General features: G+C 40.0%; 2 protein-coding genes across 3 annotated transcripts in view; one reads left to right on the plus strand and one right to left on the minus strand.

Moving 5' to 3' along the window:
• Positions 1–22,764, plus strand: part of setd3 (SET domain containing 3, actin histidine methyltransferase) — a 128,893-nt gene that overhangs the window by 100,860 nt on the left and 5,269 nt on the right. The window contains exons 11-12 of one of the 2 annotated variants that reach the window (XM_088353776.1): positions 5,498–5,583; positions 22,410–22,567. In XM_088353776.1, coding sequence (XP_088209902.1) covers positions 5,498–5,583; positions 22,410–22,567 — 244 coding nt within the window. Of the gene's footprint in view, positions 1–5,497; positions 5,584–5,646; positions 9,553–22,409; positions 22,568–22,764 lie in introns of those variants that run through there. The other variant, XM_088353777.1, reaches the window with a different exon arrangement.
• LOC148351262 (uncharacterized) lies at positions 9,819–15,603 on the minus strand. Its single transcript, XM_088353775.1, has 2 exons — positions 13,850–15,603; positions 9,819–13,008 (listed from the first exon to the last, which is right to left on the minus strand). Exons 1-2 carry the CDS (start codon positions 15,399–15,401, stop codon positions 10,355–10,357), a joined length of 4,206 nt encoding a protein of 1,401 aa, XP_088209901.1. The 5' UTR covers positions 15,402–15,603; the 3' UTR covers positions 9,819–10,354.

The raw sequence follows: 22,764 nt of genomic DNA on the forward strand, positions 1-22,764 counted from the left end.
ATGCAGTAATCCGTGCAAAAGGATTCCCAACCAAGTACTGAGTGCATCAATGGACATTTTCAAATGTTTGATTTAGTTTTGCTGTTATAAAATTATTTTTTTACTTGGTCTGAGGAAGTATTCTAATATTTTGAGATAGGATTTTTGAGTTTTTTTCAGCTGTAAGCCAAAATCAGCAATATTCAAATAATAAAAGGCTTGAAATAGTTCAGTTGATGTGTAATGAATCCAGAATGTATGACATTTTTGTTTTTTTAATTGCATTACAGAAAATAAAGAACTTTATCACAATATTCTAATTTTCTGAGACAGTCCTGTATACTTGAATCCCAAGACATGCGTTTGTTACCTCCCGTCCCGATGACTGTAATGCACATTACATTACCCAGATCTTAGCTAACCTGCATTGGCTCCCTGTTAGCTTAAGATGTTATTTTAAGGTTCTGTGAGTATTATACAAATTCATGCATGGACTCGCTCCCCCTATGTTCCGGTCCGGAGCCTTCGCTCTGAAAATGCTGGTCTACTAGTGATCCCAAGAGCCAAGAAGATAACCGCAGGTTCGAGAGCGTTCGGGCCCCAGGGTTGTGGAATGCTCTTCCCCCTGAGATTCGATCTGCAACCTCAGTGGTACTATATAAATCTAGGCTTAAAATAGACTTCTATTCTATAGTTAATGAATTACCTATTATTCATGTTGACAATGTCTGTGGAATTGTTGTTAATGCTACAACCCTTGCAATCTGGTCATCATTTTGTTTTTGTTTTTTTATATATTTTACTTTTGTTATTATTTTGTTAATGCAACACCCATTGCAGCCTGGTCACACTGGAAGGGGGTTTACCTAATGTTGCGGTCCCTTCTCAAGGTTTCTTCCCTTTCCTCATGTTGAGGTTTTTGAATTTTTCCTTGCCCTCATGTAGGTTTTAGATCAGGTGATGGTGTAATATTCTGTGGTCTGTGTAGCCCTTTGAGATTAAGGGCTATATAAATAAACATGACTTGACTTGACACCCTTGCTTTGCTCGGGGGTAATCTTTATTTAGTCACAATGTATGCCTTTTTTGTCCAATCGATTCGTGAGTTAAAACAAATCTCAATCTGGCACGGAATCTTACATTCCATGCTGCTTATACTTTTGTAAGGATATACCTTTCTGCCCTTTGTTATAAGCATGGCCGTAACCAGTCTGTTTTGGGGGATGCTTGAGCACCCACAAATTCAACCCCATTTTATTTTTATAATTATTTTCTCTAATAAAAGCTAGGCTTATGAAAAACACAAGAAACAATTAAAAAAAAAAAGACGTACAACACAACGTACAAAATACTCCACTGCCTTGAAACGGTTTAGTTAATGATTCCTAGCACCGCATCGTAGTATTTCTGCAGTAGTATTTTGGTGTATATCTGTGCTATTACTGTTGTATTTCAGTATTGCGCTAGTATTTCTGTAGCCATAATGTTGTAGTATTACTGTATTTTTATTTTTATAGTATTTCTGTAATAGAATCTTTGTAGTATAGCTTTACTGTTCTTGTCTCATCTCATTAGCTACACCGCTTATCCTCAGTAGGGTCGCGGGGGTGCTGGAGCCCATCCCAGCAATCATCAGGCAGTGGGCAGGGGACTAGAGACCCACATCATGTCAAACATCAGGGGCTGTACTGTTGTTGTACTATTACTTAAATTCTAAATTTGTTTTATTTTTATCGTTTTTCTGCAGTCAGATTTTTGTAGTCTTTTTCTAGTATTTTCCTGGTATTACTGTACTTTAACTTTGACGTATTTCTACATAGTATTTTAATATTGTTTGTGGTATACCAGTAGTATTTTTGTGGTATTACTACTAGTTGTATTCTGTAGTATGTCCGTTGAAATTATATTTTTGTAGTATTTCTTTCGTAATATCTATGTATTTTTGGATTAAAGTGTTACTGTAGTGGTATTTTGAAGAATTTCCATAGTATATTTTGGGGTTTTCTTGAGTATTTTCTTTTTATTATAACTGTAGTTGTACTCACAACCTAGGCCAGTGTACAAATACAACCTTGCAAATATTGCCTTTTTTTGCTGATAATCTTTAAATATCTTGTTGTTGTTGTTTTTAGTCTTTGTTGACTTTATTCAGGAGTGTGACTCCTAATCTCTGACACTAAAGAAAATTCAATTCAAATGAATATGATATATGATATGATTGATAGTTGATATCCTCATGTTAAAAATGCAATGAAATAAGAGATATAGAATACTAAAATACCCAATATAACATGTAGAATAAAATGCATTTAAATAATGTTCCAAAAAAAGACACTGTTATAAAAATAAAGCAAAATATGCAAATGTAAGGTAAGGGTTTAAATGTGGGCTTTTTTACTTCCCCGGTGGAGTTAAAGAGCCTCATGGCATCAGGGAGAAATTATCTCCTCACTATGTCTGTGGAACAAGACAGCAACAGCAATCTGTCCCTGAAGCTGCTCTTCTGTCTGGCAGCCTTCTGAGGAAGTACAGTCGGCTTTGTCCTTTCCTACATAGAGCTTCTGTGTTGGCAGTCCAGTCCAGTTTATTGTCCAGCTGCACACCCAGGTATTTGTAGGTCTCGACAAACTCTAGATAGTTACAGGTTCCGGGTGAGGTCTAGGCCTCCTGAAGTTTACCACCATCTCCCTGGTATTGGTGGTGTTCAGGTGCAAGTGGTTAGCTCCCTCCATGAGACGAAGTCCTGGATCAATTTCCTGTACTCCTCCTCCTGCCCACCCCTGATTCATCCCACGATAGTGTCGTCAGCAAACTCCTGCACGTGGCATGACTCAGAGTTGTACTGAAATTCCGACGTATATGTATACAGGGTGAACAGGACCAAAGAGAGCACGGTCCCATGCGGCGCTCCCGTGCTGCTGACCACAGTGTCATATGTACAATCCCCCTGTCTCACATACTGGGGTCTGCCTGTCAAGTAGCCCGTAATCCATGCCACAAGGTGTGAGCATACTCCCATCTCTGCCAATTTACTACTAAGTAGCTGTATGGTGTTGAAGGCACTGGAGAGGTCCAAAAAGTAATTAGAAGAAGAAGAGAAGAAGAGAAGAATATACCTTTATTGTCATTGTTACAAATGGGCTAACATATTGTGACAACGAAATTGGGCATGACACTCCAGTTTTACACATAGTGAGGGTATGAGCAAGAAGATAAAGGAACAGAGAAGATAATGTTATAAAACAAGGGGAATAAGGCTATAGTTATAATTTACATGGTATTTACACAGCAATGTCAGCATGTGGGATGTTACATACAGGGTTGTCGTGATACTGTTGTATCGTAACGGTTGTGCAATATTGCATTTGGTGCAAAGTCATCATGGTGCAAAAATAGTCCGCATATATATTGGTGCAAGCATAGACATCATAGTGCAAAAAAAGGAAATGGTCAGACATTGTGCAATTTGAGCATTAAACGTAGTGCAGTCGACATGTGCAAGAACAAGACTTGAGTAACATTATATTCGTATGAGGTAGTGTTGGCACGAGTTTTCAGTTTTTGTGCGGTGTCTGTTGAGCAGTGAACAAACATAGTGCAGACAGCATGTACGTGAGTACCATTTTACATACGTGTGAGGTATTTTTTTTTTTTTTTTTTTTTTTTGGCAACAGTTTTCAGTTGTTTGTGCGGTGTCTGTTTAGGGTGGTAATGGCTGTGGGGAAGAAACTGTCTCTGAGTCTGTTCGTTTTTGCTTTGTGTGACCTGTAGCGCTTGCCGGAAGGCAGCAGGTCGAAGAGATGGTGGCCGGGGTGAGAAAAGTCCTTGACGATGTTTTCTGCTCTGCTGAGGTAGCGAGAGCAGGCAATGTCCTCCAGACTGGGCAGAGAGCAGCCGACGATTCTCTGGGCTGTTTTTATGATCCTCTGGAGCTTTTTCCTGTCTGCTGCTGTGCACCCCGCATACCACACCGTGATGCAGTATGTTAGGATGCTCTCCACTGTGGCTTTGTAGAAAGACACCTGCAGCTGCTGTTTTAGGTTATTTTTCCTGAGCAATCTCAGGAAATGCAGTCGCTGCTGGGCCTTCCCTACCACCGCTCTGGTGTTTGCAGACCAGGAGAGGTCATCGGAGATGTGCACGCCCAGAAATTTGAACGAGTGGACTCTCTCTACGCAGTCTCCTTTTATGATGAGTGGTGCTGGATTCCTGCCATTCCTTCTGAAATCCAGAATCAGTTCTTTTGTTTTTGTTGTGTTCAATATGAGGTGGTTTTCCGAGCACCACGTTGAAAGTGACTCAACCTCATCCCTGTATGCCGCCTCGTCCCCTTCAGAGATGAGGCCGATCAAGGTGGTATCGTCAGCAAACTTAATAATAGTGTTTGTGGGGTGGGTCGGTGAGCAGTCGGAGCTGTAGAGGGTGAAAAGCAGGGGGCTCAGTGCACAACCTTGGGGGGAGCCAGTGTTCAGTGTTAGGGTGGGAGAGACGTGGGTACCGAGTTTCACCGACTGTGGGCGGTTGGAGAGGAAGTCCATTATCCAGTGGCAGATGGAGGGAGAGAGTCCTAGGTGTGCAAGTTTCTCCACCAGGATCTCCGGGATAATGGTGTTGAAGGCTGAGCTGAAGTCCAGGAAGAGCATTCTGACGTAGCTCCCCCGGTGGTCCAGGTGTTTCAGCACGGTGTGAAGTGCTGTGTTTATGGCGTCGTCAGTGGAGCGGTTTGCCCTGTAGGCAAACTGGTGGGGGTCCAGTGTGAGTGGCAGGGAGTTTTTGATGTGCCGGGACACTAACCTCTCGAAGCACTTCATGACCACAGGCGTGAGAGCTACAGGCCTGTAGTCGTTGAGGCTTTCCACTGCTGACTTTTTGGGGACGGGAATGATGGTGGAGGTTTTGAGGCAAGGTGGGACGGTCGCCTGTGACAGGGACCGGTTGAAGATGGTGGTGAAGACCCCAGCCAGCGGATTGGAACAGTCCCTGAGTACCCTCCCTGGTACTCCATCCGGGCCAGTTGCCTTCCTGGGGTTTATGGTATTCAGCGCACGCCTGACTTCGTGCTCCTGAAATGTGAGGGAGTTGCTGCTGGTTGTTGATGGGTGTGATGTGGCTGTATGTGGCCTACCAGCTTCAAAGCGAGCGAAGAACTGATTAAGGTCCTCAGCTAGTGAAGCCTCAGCCTCAACAGTTGCCAGGTTGTGGCCTCTGAAGTTGGTGATGTGTTGGAGGCCCTGCCACATCCTCCTCGGGTCATTTCCAGCGAAGAGGTGCTCGATCCTCCTTGTGTAGGCTGATTTTGCTTCCTTGATGCCTCTCAATTACCTTGCACTCCAAGGTAAAAAAATGTAATAAAGACTTTTGAAAAGACAAGACATTCAGGATAAATGAGCCAAAAAGTAATTACAACACAGTGCTTAGAAAAACTGGCCCAGGTTCTAATAATAATGCAATGAGAAAGAATAGTGCACTATAGTATACACAATAGTACATTACCTTTTTTTTATTTTTAAATCTACAGGTCTTGTATCTTTCCTCTGCACTCAAGTGGGTATCCAGTTTCAGCACATCTCCTTGCTTTTTTAAGGGTCTTCTGCATGACAGAAGGTAAGTCATACAGCACAATGTAAATAAATAATGCCGATTAAGTTTTTGTATCAACCAAACTAGGGCACCCCGGTCTCCGAGGGCTGCATATCCCACTGAGTTTTGAGGACACTGGTGAATACAATCACCTGGATGGTTAACAAGCTTCTGCCAGTTTTCTAACCAGTGTTGGCATAGATCCTTGTCAACTTCTGGGATTCAGACTAGGTATTCGGATGTAGAAAAATAGAGCTGGAGAGAGAGCAGTTTTGTTGAGGAAATTAATTGATCAGGGAAGCGTTTTCCCCCCAGAAGGAAAGGAGTGTCATTCGCCCCAAAACACAAAAACGAATAGTTGACCACAGTTTTTATAGGAAAGAGTTGTGGATTGGCAAAATGGAACATGGAGCTCTAATAGATCTTTCTGGGAACTTGCATTACAGGTCAAAAAACAACTTTATGTACAAGAGATTAAAACTGCACACTGCTGAATCTTCAAGGTTGTATGATAAGATAAAGACCATTGCTGGGAAAGTACACTGATATGAAAGCATACTTTCCTATGAATACAGCAAGTAAATACTTTATTAAAATATGTGGATAAATACGACAAACATTTATAACAACTAATTGAATAACAGAACTATCAAAATAAAGATCTGATGATTAGATAGAACTAATATCTGAAAAATCATGTGATGGTGACACATTGAATTGAAGAAGAGAAACATCCAAGATCATGCAGGACATGCGGCCTTCGAGGAGTGCCCAGGTCTGGTATAATCAGTAACTTTTGACTGCCGTATGTCAGTTATTCAACTTCCCTGTCTCAAAAGAGGAGTACGCTTTTCACACTTCCCCCCCTAAAATATAATTATTTTCCGTGCTCTTGCCTTGACTAAGCTAACAGAGGGAAAAAAACACATAAAAAGTCAAGGTTATAATGCCATGAATTGAATACATTATGCTATTTTCAAATCCAAACACAACACTATTTGTTTGCATTGATCCAGAGAAATACTACTCAACTGTAAGGGTCTTTGTCACGCTCAATACTTAATTAATCCCTTGCTCTATAGCAGTTTACTTGCCCAACTTAACGGATTGTCATCGTGTATTGTGTTCTTGTTAGGTCCTACCACCTTACTTCTCTCAATAAAACATGCAGTGGGACACAAGAAACATATTTTTTGCTCATGAAGAGATGTAATCATGTCAGGGCCTGATTCTCATCTGACCAGAACCTCGGCAGCTCCTCTATTTTATTACAAACAATTTAGCCACAGAGTTGTTGGGGAGGGAAGTTTAACATATCAAAAGGATACCATTGTAAAACAAGGAACATCACAAAAATGACAATGCATCTGTTCTCCTCAGGCAAATTGTTAATTGGGTTGAGTGGTTCATAGGGTGATAAGAGTCTTTGAAATAGGGAAATACCTTTCAACTGTAAGGGTTTCTGTAATTGTTCAGTATTTGAGGTTAATGCAATATATATTTACAAAAATTCTGCATTCTAATTTACTAAAAAGTGTGCTTGCGCCTCTTCTGCTTGTCTGACGTTGCTGTCAGAGTTGTACACGTACGTAAAACTGCTTGACAAACCTACATTATGGATGCAAAAATATTTTTCATTTTCAAGTTTCTCTAAAAGCCATGATGTCAACTTAATACTCTGGGACCTCCCAATAAACAGACGCATTGAAATGAAGACAAGATGTTTTATTAGGGGAGATTGGGAGGATTCATTTTGCAATCCCTTGGAAGTGGATATCTTGGTGGTCAAGACAAGCGGCATTAATAATAATAATAATAATAATTTCCTTTGTATTGTCATTCTTTGTAACAATGTACACAGAACGAAATGTCGATACACCTGACCCGTTGTAGCGAGTCGATGCAGCCGCAGCCAGAGGGCGCCGCCATTATACCAATTAGGTATGTCTCGGTCGAGGCGCGAACCAGCGACCTCCCAGTCTCAAAGCGGGCACACTACCATCTAGGCTACTGAGAAAAAGGGATTCCAGACTCTCTGGAGCCGCTAAAATTGTATACAATTGTAGACATGTGAAATAAATTGTTCTTCAAGACAGAGGAAAATGCTTTATCTCCAACAAATTCGTTTTTTCAGAACATCCACATGATAGCGGCGAATTTAATGTAAAGTGGATCGTGCCCTTATTCCATTCAGTTGTAAAAAACAGCAATATTATTTCTCAAATTATAATTTAACAGTACAGAAGTTATTTATATAAAAAAAGGTTTATAAAGTCCAGTACTTTTATTTATTAAACTTGTAATATATCTGAGCCTGTAATTTGGATTTGTTCTTGAAATATAAATAAATGAATAAATAAATAAATAAATGAGTAAATCTATAAAAGTTGTGACTAAGGATGAACGTTCTGTACACGTAAACCCACAAAAAAAAAGAGATTTCTGCATTTAAAAATAATATCAATGTCTCAGAACATTCAATCAGTCTCCCCTCATTGTCCCACACTATCATAAGTTTGTCATTCTGCTGTTTATTTACTACAACGCCCGTTATGTCCATAAAAGTACAGTCGGTGGAAATGAATTTCCCCAAATGGGACTAATAAATCCAAACTAAAATCTCATCTAAAATCTGAATGTGTGCAATAATTTACTGTTCCAAACAGTAGATAGCATGCAAAAAGGAAGCTAGATAGCCAACTAAAAGAGTAAAACGCTAGCTCTAGCTGGATAGAAAGCTAAAAACAAAGATAGATAGGCAGGAGCCCAAAATGTAACTTGATCACTAGAAAAAAGGTAAAATATTAGCTACATAGCTTGCGAAAAGTGTAAAAGGCTAGCTAGATCGCTTGCTAAATAGCTACAAAGTTAAACGGGTACAAAACTAATGAGAGCTTAATAGACGGCTAAAGGAGTAAAAAGCCATTTAAATAGCCGAATCCAAATCTAAAAACAAAGCTAGATCGATAGCTAGAAAGGATCACGAAATCTAACTTGATAGCTAGCAGAAATAAGTAAATTGCTAGCTAGATAGCATGCTAACAATCTCTAAAACTAGCTAAATAGCCTGCCAAATAGTTAAAAAAGGTAGCCAGATAGCTAGTTAAAAAATAAAAATAAATTGAATTTATTTTGTTGTATTTCCTGTAAAATTGGTTAAATATAAATAAATAAACTTGTTTATTAATACATGAATAGACAATCATTGTGTTGTTTTATTTATTGCTTAAAAGTAACTACCAATAGTTGACTAGTTGTTTTTTTTCTCCATCAAGCCCATGAATGGGAATTTATTTACTTGAATTTCTAAAATAACAACTTATCATGTTATTACCAGATTAATTATTAAAAAATAGGGTTAAATGGACTCAGTCAACTAGTAAGAAAATAATTTTACTGGAAAATCACAATGATCCTTTTTCAGCAAGGGGCACAGGCACCTATATATGTCCTTAGAGGGTACGACGATGGAGAGCCCTGTTATATGAAAACCTTGAACATACGGTAATCAGAGTTGTTGGATTAGACTGGATTTGAAAACAAACTTTGTGTCGTTCTGCATAAAAAAATTATTGAATATGGTGTACCCGAAAGATCCATTTTGGGAACCAAAATTGTTTTCACTTTATATTAATGACATATAATCAATATAAAATATTCTTCAATTAATATTTTCTAATGACACATATATCCAATGTGTGGATATGAATTCACAACAAACACAGATAAACTGTTAATCAAGGATTAATTATTGGTTTAATGCAAACAAACACACCTTCAATTTAACCAGAACAAAAAACAAACAAATAAAATATTTGATCTGGAAATGCACTTCCACAGGAATAGTATTTAGATTGACAGTCAATGGACATAAAGCTCAAATAAAGATCCATTTATATCACTCAAAATATTTCTATATGTGGCATTCACTCCAAAAATTCATAAAACAAAAAGCTCTAAATGTAATTTACTGTTCCTTCATTTGTCAATATCTTACATTTTTTGGTTTGAACAAATTTATTGACACTAATATTAAAATAAAACAATCATGACAATCACAACAGCAATCAAGCACATTCATAATATTATGTTCCAATATGATGTTATTACCAGCAAACACATAGTGAGGATTTGAAAAACCCTTCTCGAAAATCCTATTAGCAATCAAACATATTCACAATTTCATTAAATGACATCTTTGTTAGTGTCAATAGATCAACAACAACAGAAAACAATTATGACCAACACAACAGCAATCATGCATATTCACAATATTATATTCCAATATGACGATTTTAACAACAAACACAATGTGAGGTTTGAACAACCTTTCTCGAAAAACTCAATAGCAATCAAGCATATTCACAATTTCATTATATAACATCTTTGTTAGTGTCAATAGATCCGTCCAGGCCAAAGTTGATTGTCCTCGGTCTGAAAAAATCCACCGACTCCAACAGCAGCAAAAACAAAACCGACATCAATTAAACAATTTCAGAGTTATTTTCTTTCAACAGTAGTTAACCAGCGTGTAAAAGGCAATACTATTGTGCAAGGGCGTAGCTCTGCCATCCCACCCTCCCAAACAGCACTCTTACAGTCCTCTTTTTGGGTCTTCTCCAGGCCGTTGCTGCCGGGACTCCCACAGTGTAGCTTCCGCTGCTGTCGGGACTCCCACAGTGGGTCCTCTCAGGCCGTTGCTGCCGGGACTTCCACAGTATATCTCCCGTTGCTGCCGGGACTCCCACAGTGTAGTTCCGGTTCCCATCTCTGGGTGGGTGCAGACGAGTCTTCTTTATGGCTGCGTCCTAGCCCCGCCGCTCGCAGATTGTATGGTATCCGCAGCCATTTGTAGCACAGCCACAGGGGGGATCTGCCTGCACCTCCATACCAACAGGTTTCTGGAGGTCCAGATGGCGTCCTTGATGGCTGCGAGAGTGAGCCAGTCCCTCTCAAAGTCGTTCTGAGACCTCATCGACCGACTCACCCCGTAAAGCACGTACTGTGCATCAGGGACCTCCCCTGCTGGCAAGTCCGGGAACTTTCCTAGTTGGTCGGCCATTGTCCACAAGACCTCGGCAGCGCTGCACTCACAAAAAAGGTGCCTCACCGATTCCTGGGCGCCACAGCCAGGTCGAGGGCACGTCGAAGTCGCCGACATACCTCGGTGGTGCATTACGGCTCTGACTGGGAGAACTTCATGAGCCACCATCCATGACAAGTCTCTTAGTCTGTTTGGGAGGGCAGGATGATTCACGTTTCTCCAAACCGTTGTAGGTTCGCCAAACGCAAGCCCCCGCACAGGGCTTACTGTTGCTCGCTCTTGCACAATAGCAATAAGGGCCCTGTGGTTTTGTAAATTGTGACATTCTTGTTTTTCCAAATCAAACTTCTTTAAAAAATCCCTAATAAAGAGATGTGTTGGTGGCAAGTTAAATGAAACTGGAATCAAACGATTGTTTGGTACAAGCTTTAGCTTCCGCAAATATGAGCCCATCCAAAACCGGGTCATTGCTTGACTTTTCGGGTTGTTGGGTGGGCCCACAGCGTTTTGGAAGTGGAGAGAGACATATTTGCTTCCCAGGAAAAGCTGGAGGTCAGGTACTCCTTTTCCCCCTTTTTCCTTTTTCTTTTTCATTGTATCTCTTTTTATCCTTTCCCACTTTGATCCCCAGACAAAGCGAAAGATGGCTCGGTCCAGTTGTAATAGCACGTTTCTTTTGGGCATAAAAACTAAACTGATTGACAAAAGCATTGGTAGGATGATCGCTTTGATGATAAGGACCTTCCCCTCTATTGTCATTTTTCTCAGTGACCAAAAAACAAGTCTTTGCTTAACTTTCCTTGTCATGTCATCCCAGTTGGTCTCGCCTCCTCCATCCGCATTGAATTTTATCCCTAGGATTTTCTGGTCTGTCTTTAATACCGTCAGCGGGAGTCCTGCCTTTTCTGTCTCTTTCCACATTCCATAAAACTTTACTTGTGATTTTTCTCTATTTAGCCTTGACCCAGACGCCCTTCCAAACAGGTCAGTCAAGTCAAGGGCTCTTCCAACAGATGCGCGGTCAGTACATAAAATATTAAAATCATCCATGTACAAAACACACTTGATAATTTGTCCCCCACTTCCTGGGATATTGATCCCTTCGACAAATCTATCTTTTCTTAACATTTGTGCCAAAGGTTCAATGCAAAGAACATAGAGAAGCGGAGACATAGGGCAACCTTGACGTACACCGCAGTTGACCTCGATTGCTTCCGATAAATTCCCGTTAATCATGAATTTGCTGAAGATGTCTCGGTATAGCAGTCCTACCCACTTGATGTATTTTTGGGGAAAACCACATTTTTGCAATACCCTGAAGAGGTATTGGTGCGAGACTCGATCAAAGGCTTTTTCAAAGTCTAGGTTTAGGACCGTTAGTCGCATGTTTCTGTCTCTCGCATAACAAATGGTGTCACGGATCAGCATGAGACTGTCGTTGATCTTCCTTCCCACAATGGCACAGGTTTGGTCTGGATCAACCAAGTCTCCCAAGACTACAGACATTCGTGTCGCTAGAAGCTTGCTGAAAATTTTACAGTCCACATTTAAAAGTGTTATAGGTCGCCAGTTTTTTAAGTCAATTTTGTCTCCTTTTTTGTGCAATAGAGTAACTATCCCTATTCTGAAACTGTCTGGCATATTGTCTCGACTGGAAAATTCGTTAAAAACCGTAATCAGATCTGGTGCTAAAATATCCCAAAAAGTCCGGTAAAATTCGAGGTTGAGTCCGTCCTCCCCAGGTGATTTGCCTTTTTTCATAGCTTTTATGCAATCATTCAGTTGTTCTTGGGTAAAGTCTGACGTTAAAAAGGGGTCTTGACGCACTGATCTTGAAATATGATCCAATACATGCCCCATTTCATTCTCATGTGTTTCTTTCTTTTCAAATAATTTTTTGTAGTAGTCTTCTACCAATCTGGTTATTTCACTACTTTCCTTTGTTATTTGCCCGTTTTCGTTTTGAAGTTTAAAAAGCCCCTCATTTTTGCTCATAATTTTTTTAAAAAAGTAGCGTGTACATTTTTCCCCTTCTTCTATTTCTCTTTCTCTGCTTCTTATTATGATGCCTTTACTCTTTATTTCCGCCAAAGCGTTTAGTTCTTGTTTGGTCTCTTTGATTTCATCATTAAAGTCCATCCCCTTTTCTGTTAGGATGAAATAGCGTTGGAGTCTTCTTTGTAGACCCGACATGCGTTTCATCTCTTTAAGTTTCTTGTTTTTCCCTGCATTTTTAAAAAAGGTCTGTGTTCGTTTCTTTGTCATTTCCCACCATTCTGCTCGAGAATCATACGAGTCTTGAAGGGTCTGCCAGTCTTTGTAAAGCTCTCTGTATTGTGTGACTATAGCCTCATCCTCCAGCAAAGAGCAGTTTAACTTCCACAAACCCTTCCCAACAGTCATACCTGAAGAGAATGAGAGAGAGCAGGACAATAGCAAGTGATCCGAAAAAAAAACAGGAATTAATCTTGCATCACTCTGTGCTAAACCCCTTGTAAATATGTAGTCTATTCGAGAGGCTCTGGCATTGTCACTACTGAACCAGGTGAAGCCCTCTTCTCCTGGATGTATGGATTTAAAACAGTCCACCAGTTTAAATGTCCGGCACATGTCTTGTAATAAAGTTGATGTTTTATCTACTTTAAACTCCTCATCGGTCCTCTTTCTATCCTTCCGACTTAGGATGCAATTAAAATCTCCTCCCACGATTAGTGGTTGATGGCCTAGCATATGCGACTGGATGTCCTCTAAAAGTTCGTACCTGAGATGTCTGTCGGCATGGCCGTATATGTTAATTAGGTTAAAATCATTCCCTATATAAGAAAGTTTTGCTAAGATTGCGCGTCCTTCTCTCATCACAGTACTCCCCTTTATGATGAGTTGAGGGTTGTTTATTAAAATGGCTACCCCATCGTTACGGTTTTCATTCGAGCCACTCCATAATGAAGGATATGGCCAAATCTCTTCCCACTGTTTATAATTTTTTAGAAAGGGGATGCAGCATTCTTGTAGTAAAAACACATCTGTTCTGATAGTTTTTAAGAACGATAAAACACTGTGAGCCTTAATCTTTGATCTCACACTTCTCACATTGATAGTAGAGAATGTAATGTTCATAATTGTGGTTAAAGTATTTAAACTAGTTAGACAAAACCGGGGGATCTGAGTCCATTCTTTGGTGATCATCAAGAGTGTCACCTGTGTCAGACATATCACTTAAGAGTAGTACTTCATTTGGAGACTCACCGGGGAAAACTCTGGAATCCTCCGACTCTCTGTCTGTGGTTCCAGGTCTTCCCCTTTTTTCTGGGTTAGGGGGTGAGCCAGAGGACCTATCAAGGGGTCTTTTACTTCCCTGCCCACAAAGGGGCAGATTTTTTCCTTCCCCGACTTCCTCCATCTCAACTTCATACAGTTCCCTTGTGGGCTTTTTTGTCGGCAATCGGCTTTCTTCTAAATCTCTTCCCTTTGTTTCCGGTGTTTTCACCACCCCCAATTTTGTCTTACTTTTACCCCTCTTTCCAGTGCCTGTAGGGGTTTTTGGAGAGTCGTTCACCTTTTCAATTTTTTTGTCTTTTTCAAATTCCGGTAGTGGCGTAGTAAAACATTTTGTTATTTTGGACTGTCTTCCAGGCCCTTCCTGATTAATATGTGTTGTCTTTTCTATTTGTTTGTCTTGTCCAAATTCAGGTATTTGATGAAAAATCGAATTAGAATTTCCAGTTCCTTCCTGACTCAAATTTGATTCTTTGGTCTCTCCTCCAGAGGTTTGAGGTGTATTTTCAATTTGTTTGTCTTGTTCATTTTCTTTGTGCATTTCTTGTTCATCTTCATTAGATATTTCCATAACTTTATTCATTTTCTGTTCATCTTTATTGGGTATTTCCATAAATTTATTAATTTCTTGTTCATTTTCATTTTGCATTTCCATAACTTTAGTCATTTCATTGTTTTTGTTGTCTTTTTTCATTTCATTGTCTTTGTTGCATATATTAATTTCATTATCTATGGTTTCTGACATCATTTCATTGTCTTCTGACATAATTTCATTGTCTTTGTTGTCTTTGTTAACTGCCTTCCTAGCTTTCAACTTGTTAGCAAACGACTTTGGGCAGTTCCTATAGAGGTGGTTCGTTTCTCCACAGAGATTACATTTTCTGCTATTGGTGCATTCTTCAAAGGAATGTCCAATTGTCCTGCACTTTCCACAAAAAACTCGATCACATACCTCAGCTAGATGTCCATGCTCACCACATTTGCGACAGAGTTTCGGTTGACCTTGATAGTGGACAAAGCCACGGTTTTCCCCCAGGAATATAGTCGACGGGAGCTGTTTCAGTCCCTGAAAGCCCTGAGGATCTTGCAATTGCTGGATGGGTATCCTCCAGGCACAATTCCAAACGCCTTTCTCATCCCTCACCTTCATAGCTGGTCCTTTTATCAAGCAATATCTACTCAACAAAAAACATATATCCTCAGCATTCACCATTTCATTAAACATCCTGACAATAACTGTCTTGTTGGCATTATCAGACAGCTTCTCCACTATAAAACCAGAAAACTGGGGCCTCACCCCCTCAAAACGATTCCAAAACTCTTGATAAAGAGCCGCCGTTACAAAACTTACATCAAAGCCCTTGCCAGAAGTCAAAGTTATGACGCAATGCAAGTCCTCCATTTTAAACTTCAGAATTTTATCAAGAAACTTGTTCATAAAATCAAGTCTTGACATTCCTACATCTTTGAATAAGAATCGCACGCAATTATGTCTCCGCCCGTTGGCATAACGCCCGGCCATGGCAGGACTCTGCGGAAGGGAATTCCCTTCGCACGCGCACGGCCAATTGAGTGAGTCTCGGAAAAATATCCCAACAATTTCCTAAAATAAAAAAAATCTAGCCACACAATTTTTGCAAGGGGTCAAAACATCTGCAATTACTCCATTTAAAAAGCAATTCCGAGCCACCTCATATGTGCGACGTGAAGCCGGTGCTGCCGACCCCAATGATGGTATCAGAGGAGATTCAGCAGGCTACCAGACCCATCTTACATACCTGTACTGTGCAGAGATCTGGGATAACTGCCTTTCAAACTGCACATGCACTGGTTTTACTAAAAAAAAAAGAAAAAAAAAAGAGAAAAATCTTTAAAGCTCATGACAAAGCACATACTCAAGTCTTTTATTCAAAGCAAACAAGCTCTACATCACATGGTCAACCATCAAAGTGCTGAAAAGAGAATAGAATAAGATAGAATAGAATGTCTTTATTGTCACTAAAGTGTCAAAGTAATTGAAAGTTGCACCATTAAGTCCACATATACACATATAATTTAAAAGGTAACATCGAATTTTAAAAACAACATAAAATTTTAAAGTAGCACATTTGACAATATGCTAAAAAATATCTAAATTTACACAACACAAAGCAGAACACGATATAAAAACACCAGGAGGCAGCAACTGAGATAGATAGCAGCAATCAATTTTAATTATTGGTTATTTTCAGTGCAAATGCAGATTACACGCTTTGAGAGGTTTCATTCACTTGAAAAGGGCTATATAAATGCAGACCATTTACTATTACATGGGATGACAAAGAGGTGCAGTTCTGTTCAGTGCAAATTTGAATTTAGTATTGTGACAGCTTTAGGGAAGAATCTTTTTCTTTTTGGTTCAAATGGATCACCTACAAGAGGGTAGCAGGTTGAAAAGATGGAAGCCGAGGTGAGTAATGTCCTATATGATGTCTTTTGATCTGTTCAGACATCTGGAATTATAAATGTCAGTAAATGAAGGCGGTGGGTTGCAAATTATGTTTTGTGCAGTTTTATTTGCCCTCTGCAGCCTCCTCCTGTCTGATACAGTGCAGGTTAGGTTGAGGGCCACATTGATACAGCGTACGTCAGCAGGCTCTTTATGGTAAAGCGTATGTTTTTCGGGTCCCAGAATTCCCCAGGTACCACACAACAATATTGATTTGAAGTGGCCTAGGCCTCACCTATAGGGTTTCAAATAACGAGATTGTGTGTGGGAATAAAAAACTCTATTCTTTAATAAAACGACAGGATAGGCTAGAATAGGAACAAACGCTAGATAACAAAACAAAAATTTGAACAATGTAGCATCGGAAAATTTCCACTGTCTTTAAATGGTTCAGTGCATTTCATTCCTTAGCACCACATCATAGTATTTCTGCAGTAGCATTTCCTTAAGTATTTTCTATAGTAATTTTTTGTACTGTATCTGGTATATCACTGTAGTTGCATTTTTCTAGTGTTGCTGTAGTTTTTGTAGTACTTCTTGTAGTATTTCTGCAGATAGTTTTCATAGTTTTTCCATTTTAGATTTTTGTAATATAACCGCAGTATTTTTGTAGCATGACTTGAGTGGTATTTTTGTAGTACTTCTGTAGTACTTTTATAGTACAGTAAGACCTCGGTTATCGCGGTTAATGGGGACCAAAACCACCCGCGATAAGTGAAAATCCGCCAAGTAGCGGCGCACCTTCAAAAAAAAAAAAAAATATATATATATACAGTATATATATATATATATATATATATATATATATATATATATATATATATTTTTTTTTTTTTTTTTTTTTTTAACCATTGCAGACCGCGAAGCTCTAAAGCCGCGAACGTCGAACTGCGAAGTAGCAAGGTCCCACTGTACTACTGTACCGTATTTTCCGCACTATAGGGCGCACCGGGTTATAGGGCGCACCCCCATAAAATAGTTTTTGGTCCTATATCTTCCATAGATAAGGCGCACCGGATTATAAGGCGCTACAATGGGAACATCGACAAAACAGTCAGATGATTCAGTCAAACTGATTACCCCCTTAACATTCCCAAAGCTTGCAAAGAAGCAAATACGTGTCGTAGAGACGTGCGGATGCGGTGTCCGTACGATGTCACTTAAATGCGTCATTTCAAATATCATTCGGAAGGTTGAAGTCTTGGGATTCAAGAAATGCCAAACATTTCTATGTTTCTATTTTCTTTTTCACTCACAACTTTACTGTGCATATGACAATAAACACTTTGAGTTATATATGTATGTATGAGTTTAATTCACTCAACTCATCACAGCAACATCAAGATCGTTCTAAAACAAGATACCGGGAAAATATAAAGCCGCATAACTCACCTAAGTTCTCACGTTTAATAATGATACGCAATCATGGTCTTCTTACAACCGTTAGTGAAGTAAATCCAGGAGAGTAAATTATCTGCAAATACAGACTAATAAAACATGTTTCTTTATGGTGTACTTTAGCAAGCTTGCTAAGCTTGCTACGCCATTGCTAAACTAGGACAATTCCAGGGTTTGTTTTGGCCATCTAGCCTATTGGAGGCTCTGAATAACTTCAGCCAATAGCGATCGATTTAACTGATGATTGACACATCTTTTCCGCCAATTGCAAGGTTTGTTTTGGCCATCTAGCCAATCCGAGGCTCCGAATAACTTAAGCCAATAGTGATCGATTCAAATGATGATTGACACATTGGAGTGGGGCTTTTTTAGTTTTAGCTATTTTAGGAGGATATCTGTGTGTGCAGGTGACTATTACTGTGCATAATTATTAGGCAACTTAACAAAAAACAAATGTATACCCATTTCAATTATTTATTTTCATCAGGGAAACCAATATAACAGCTCAACATTCACAAATATGCATTTCTGACATTCAAAAACAAAACAAAAACAAATTAGTGACCAATATAGCCACCTTTCTTTGCAAGGACACTCAAAAGCCTGCCATCCATGGATTCTGTCAGTGCTTTGATCTGTTCACGATCAACATTGCGTGCAGCAGCAACCACAGCCTCCCAGACACTGTTCAGAGAGGTGTACTGTTTTCCCTCCTTGTAAATCTCACATTTGATGAGGGACCACAGGTTCTCTATGGGGTTCAGATCAGGTGAACAAGGAGGCCACGTCATTAGTTTTTCTTCTTTTAGACCCTTTCTTGCCAGCCACGCTGTGGAGTACTTGGATGCGTGTGATGGAGCGTTGTCCTGCATGAAAATCATGTTTTTCTTGAAGGATGCGGACTTCTTCCTGTACAACTGCTTGAAGAAGGTGTCTTCCAGAAACTGGCAGTAGGACTGGGAGTTGAGCTTGAGTCCATCCTCAACCCGAAAAGGCCCCACAAGCTCATCTTTGATGATACCAGCCCATACCAGTACCTCACCTCCACCTTGCTGGCGTCTGAGGCGGACTGGAGCTCTCTGCCCTTTACCGATCCAGCCACGGGCCCATCCATCTGGCCCATCAAGACTCACTCTCATTTCATCAGTCCATAAAACCTTAGAAAAATCCGTCTTGAGATTTTTCTTGGCCCAGTCTTGACGTTTCAGCTTGTGTGTCTTGTTCAGTGGTGGTCGTTTTTCAGCCTTTCTTACCTTGGCCATGTCTCTGGGTATTGCACACCTTGTGCTTTTGGGCACTCCAGTGATGTTGCAGCTCTGAAATATGGCAAAACTGGTGGCAAGTGGCATCTTGGCAGCTGTACGCTTGACTTTTCTCAGTTCACGGGCAGTTATTTTGCGCCTTGGTTTTTCTACACGCTTCTTGCGACCCTGATTTTGAATGTAACGCTTGATTGTTCGATGATCACGCTTCAGAAGCTTGGCAGATTTAAGAGTGCTGCATCCCTCTGCAAGATATCTCACTATTTTTGACTTTTCAGAGCCTGTCAAGTCCCTCTTCTGACCCATTTTGCCAAAGGAAAGGAAGTTGCCTAATAATTATGCACACCTGATATAGGGTGTTGCTGTCATTAGACCACACCCCTTCTCATTACAGAGATGCACATCACCTGATATGCTTAATTGGTAGTAGGCTTTCGAGACTATACAGCTTGGAGTAAGACAACATGCATAAAGAGGATGATGTGGTCAAAATACTCATTTGCCTAATAATTCTGCACTCCCTGTAGTTTTCATCTGGACAACCTGCTGCCGGACTTTCAGTCACTTTAGAAGGGCTCACCATCTTGCAAAGTCTGTGAAACTGGCAGTTAGAATGCTAGTTCAATAGGGGTTGACAGATAATCAAGGAAATTAGCACCGAGTGCTAGATTAGAACCGTTAACCGTTTTGATCAATGCATTTTTTGCAAAATACAGTTTCTTTTGGCAAAATGCCTTATCCATTTTGTAAAAAAGTTTTGTAGTATGGTATATACTGGACTGTCTCAGAAAATTAGAATATTGTGATAAAGTTCTTTATTTTCTGTAATGCAATTAAAAAAACAAAAATGTCATACATTCTGGATTCATTACACATCAACTGAACTATTTCAAGCCTTTTATTATTTGAATATTGCTGATTTTGGCTTACAGCTGAAAAAAACTCAAAAATCCTATCTCAAAATATTAGAATACTTCCTCAGACCAAGTAAAAAAAATAATTTTATAACAGCAAAACTAAATCAAACATTTGAAAATGTCCATTGATGCACTCAGTACTTGGTTGGGAATCCTTTTGCACGGATTACTGCATCAATCCGGCGTGGCATGGAGGCAATCAGCCTGTGGCATTGCTGAGGTGTTATTGATGCCCAGGATGCTTCGATAGCGGCCTTCAGCTCATTTGCATTTGTAGGTCTGGTGTCTTTCATCTTCTTCTTAACTATACCCCACAAATTCTCGATGGAGTTCAGGTCAGGGGAATTAGCAGGCCAATCAAGGACAGTGATGCCATGGTCAGTGCACCAGTTACTGGTGGTTTTGGCACTGTGGGCAGGTGCCAGATCATGCTGGAAAATGAAATCCTCATCTCCATAGAGCTTTTCAACAGATGGAAGCATGTTGTGCTCTAAAATCTCTTGGTACACAGTTGCATTTACTCTGGACTTGATGAAACACAGTGGACCAACACCAGCAGCTGACATGGCTCCCCAAACCATTGCTGACTGTGGGAACTTCACACTGGATTTCAAGCAACTTGGATTTTGCTCCTCTCCAGCCTTTCTCCAGACTCTGGCGCCTTGACTTCCAAATTAGATGCAAAACTTGCTTTCGTCTGAAAAGAGGACTTTGGACCACTCTGCAACTGTCCAGTGCTTCTTCTCCATAGCCCAAGTCAGACGCTTCTTCCGTTGTCTTGAGTTCAGAAGTGGCTTGACCATGGGAATACGGCTATTGTAGCCCATTTCCCGGACACGTCTGTGAACTGTGGCTTTTGATACCTGGACTCCAGCTTCAGCCCACTGTCTTTGAAGCTCCCCCAAATTCTGGAAGCGGCTCTTCTTCACAATTTTGTTAAGGCTGCGGTCATCTCTCTTGGTTGTGCAGCGTTTCCGGCCACATTTTTCCCCATCCAACAGACTTTTTGTGGATATGCTTTGAAACTGCACTCTGTGAACAGCCTGCTCTTTGAGAATTTTCCTTTTGTGTCTTACCCTCCTGATGGAGGGTATCAATGATGGTCCTCTGGACAGCAGTTAGATCAGCAGTCTTCCCCATACTTGTGATTTAGTTTACTGAATCAAGCTGGGTGTTTTTAAGGCTCAGGAAACCCTTGCAAGGTGTTTCGAGTTAATTAGATGATTCAGGTGATTAGTTGAATAGCCTACTTGTATACTTTTTCATGATATTCTAATATTTTGAGATAGGATTTTTGCGTTTTCTTAAGCTGTAAGCCAAATTCAGCAATATTCAAATAATAAAAGGCTTGAAATAGTTCAGTTGATGTGTAATGAATCCAGAATGTATGACATTTTTGTTTTTTTAATTGCATTACAGAAAATAAAGAACTTTATCACAATATTCTAATTTTCTGAGACAGTCCAGTACACAAAGAACTGTCTTCAAACTGTTAAGCAGTGAAGATGGCATTTTTCCCAGGATTATTACATTGTTTGTAAATTGTTTTCTAAATTTGATCTTCAGTGTTTATATGTGTACAGTAGATTCCTCGGTTTTCGAACGCCTCTCAGTTCGAACAAATCGGTTCTCGACCAAAAAATTCGAGAAATTCTTGCTTCGCTTTTCGTTCAAAAAAATCTGAGTTCGAACGCCGGTACGCTAGGATGTGATGCTGAGCGGCGTACGGGTGTAGATCGTGTAGATTGCCCCCACCCCTCGTGAAGGACTGTTATGACGTGCGCGCGCACTTCTTTTCACTTTAGCTTTTAATATCGGTGAACGAAGTGTTTTAGCCCCTAATTATGCCTCCGAAGAAGGTCGGTGCAAGCAGCAAAGTTGCTACAGGTGAAAAAAGAAGAGTAGTGCGTACAACTATTGCATTTAAGAAATAAATAATAGCAAAATGAAGGTGTACAAGTTTCCCTTCTCTCGAAGGAATAGAGCATGGCTTCTGCAGACCACCACAAAGGTAAGAAATCCTATTCATAATTCTTTTCTTTATCCTTTAACCGCTCACCACTTTTTGTGGAGACCCGGGTGCTAAATGACGTGTAAACGGCCTGATTTTTTTTATATTTACACATTCATGTTAGCGTAATCTTTCGTACGGAAAATTACGCTAACGCGAACGTACGATTAGCCTGGATTAGCGTCATTTTTACGTTCATGGTAAACATTCAGGGTGTTGGAACGGATTAATACGATTTTACATTACTTTTAATGGGAAAAACGATTTTCGGTGATCGAACAAATCGGTTTTGAACAGGGTTCTGGAACGGATTATGGTCGAGAACCGAGGTTCCACTGTATATAAAACACCACAATGAGTCACTTGAATGCACCTTATAATAATCAATCATACAAGTAGTTTACCATGTCTTTTTTCAGTATTTAACTCTGATTATATTTTCTGTTTATTACAGAAGAACTGCAAGATTACCTTGTTGGAGACTCCGTCCATAAGATAATAAATCTTAGCGATTGTGATTACCCTGTTAGCTGGGAGAATGAAATCAAGTTGTGGACATTTTTGGAGACAAGAGTAACTCTGTTGCTCAAGAACTATAAGACTACATCAGAGGTCAGAAATGGGCTTAGTTTAAAACAGTGGTCAGGAACTACCGGGTCACAGACCGGTACAGAGTCTGGGTCATTTGGTAGAAGGTTGCACAGAAATAAATAAAAGTTATCTTATTTCAGAAAAACAAATGCCTTATTATCTCTTATACCGTATATAACGCGGCGTTAACGGCCATACTACCCTGAAAACGGAATAGG

Source organism: Urocampus carinirostris, chromosome 15, assembly GCF_059441175.1.
Source record: "Urocampus carinirostris isolate Australia breed hairy pipefish chromosome 15, RoL_Ucar_1.0, whole genome shotgun sequence".
NCBI lineage: Eukaryota > Metazoa > Chordata > Actinopteri > Syngnathiformes > Syngnathidae > Urocampus > Urocampus carinirostris.

Excerpts from the sequence above, each read along its gene's own strand:
- LOC148351262 (XM_088353775.1), bottom strand. The coding sequence starts at position 15,401 with ATGGCCGGGCGTTATGCCAACGGGCGGAGACATAATTGCGTGCGATTC. Across the intron at positions 13,009-13,849 it reads GGATTCCAGAGTTTTCCCCG|GTATGACTGTTGGGAAGGGT; the intron begins GTGAGTCTCCAA and ends CATTCTCTTCAG.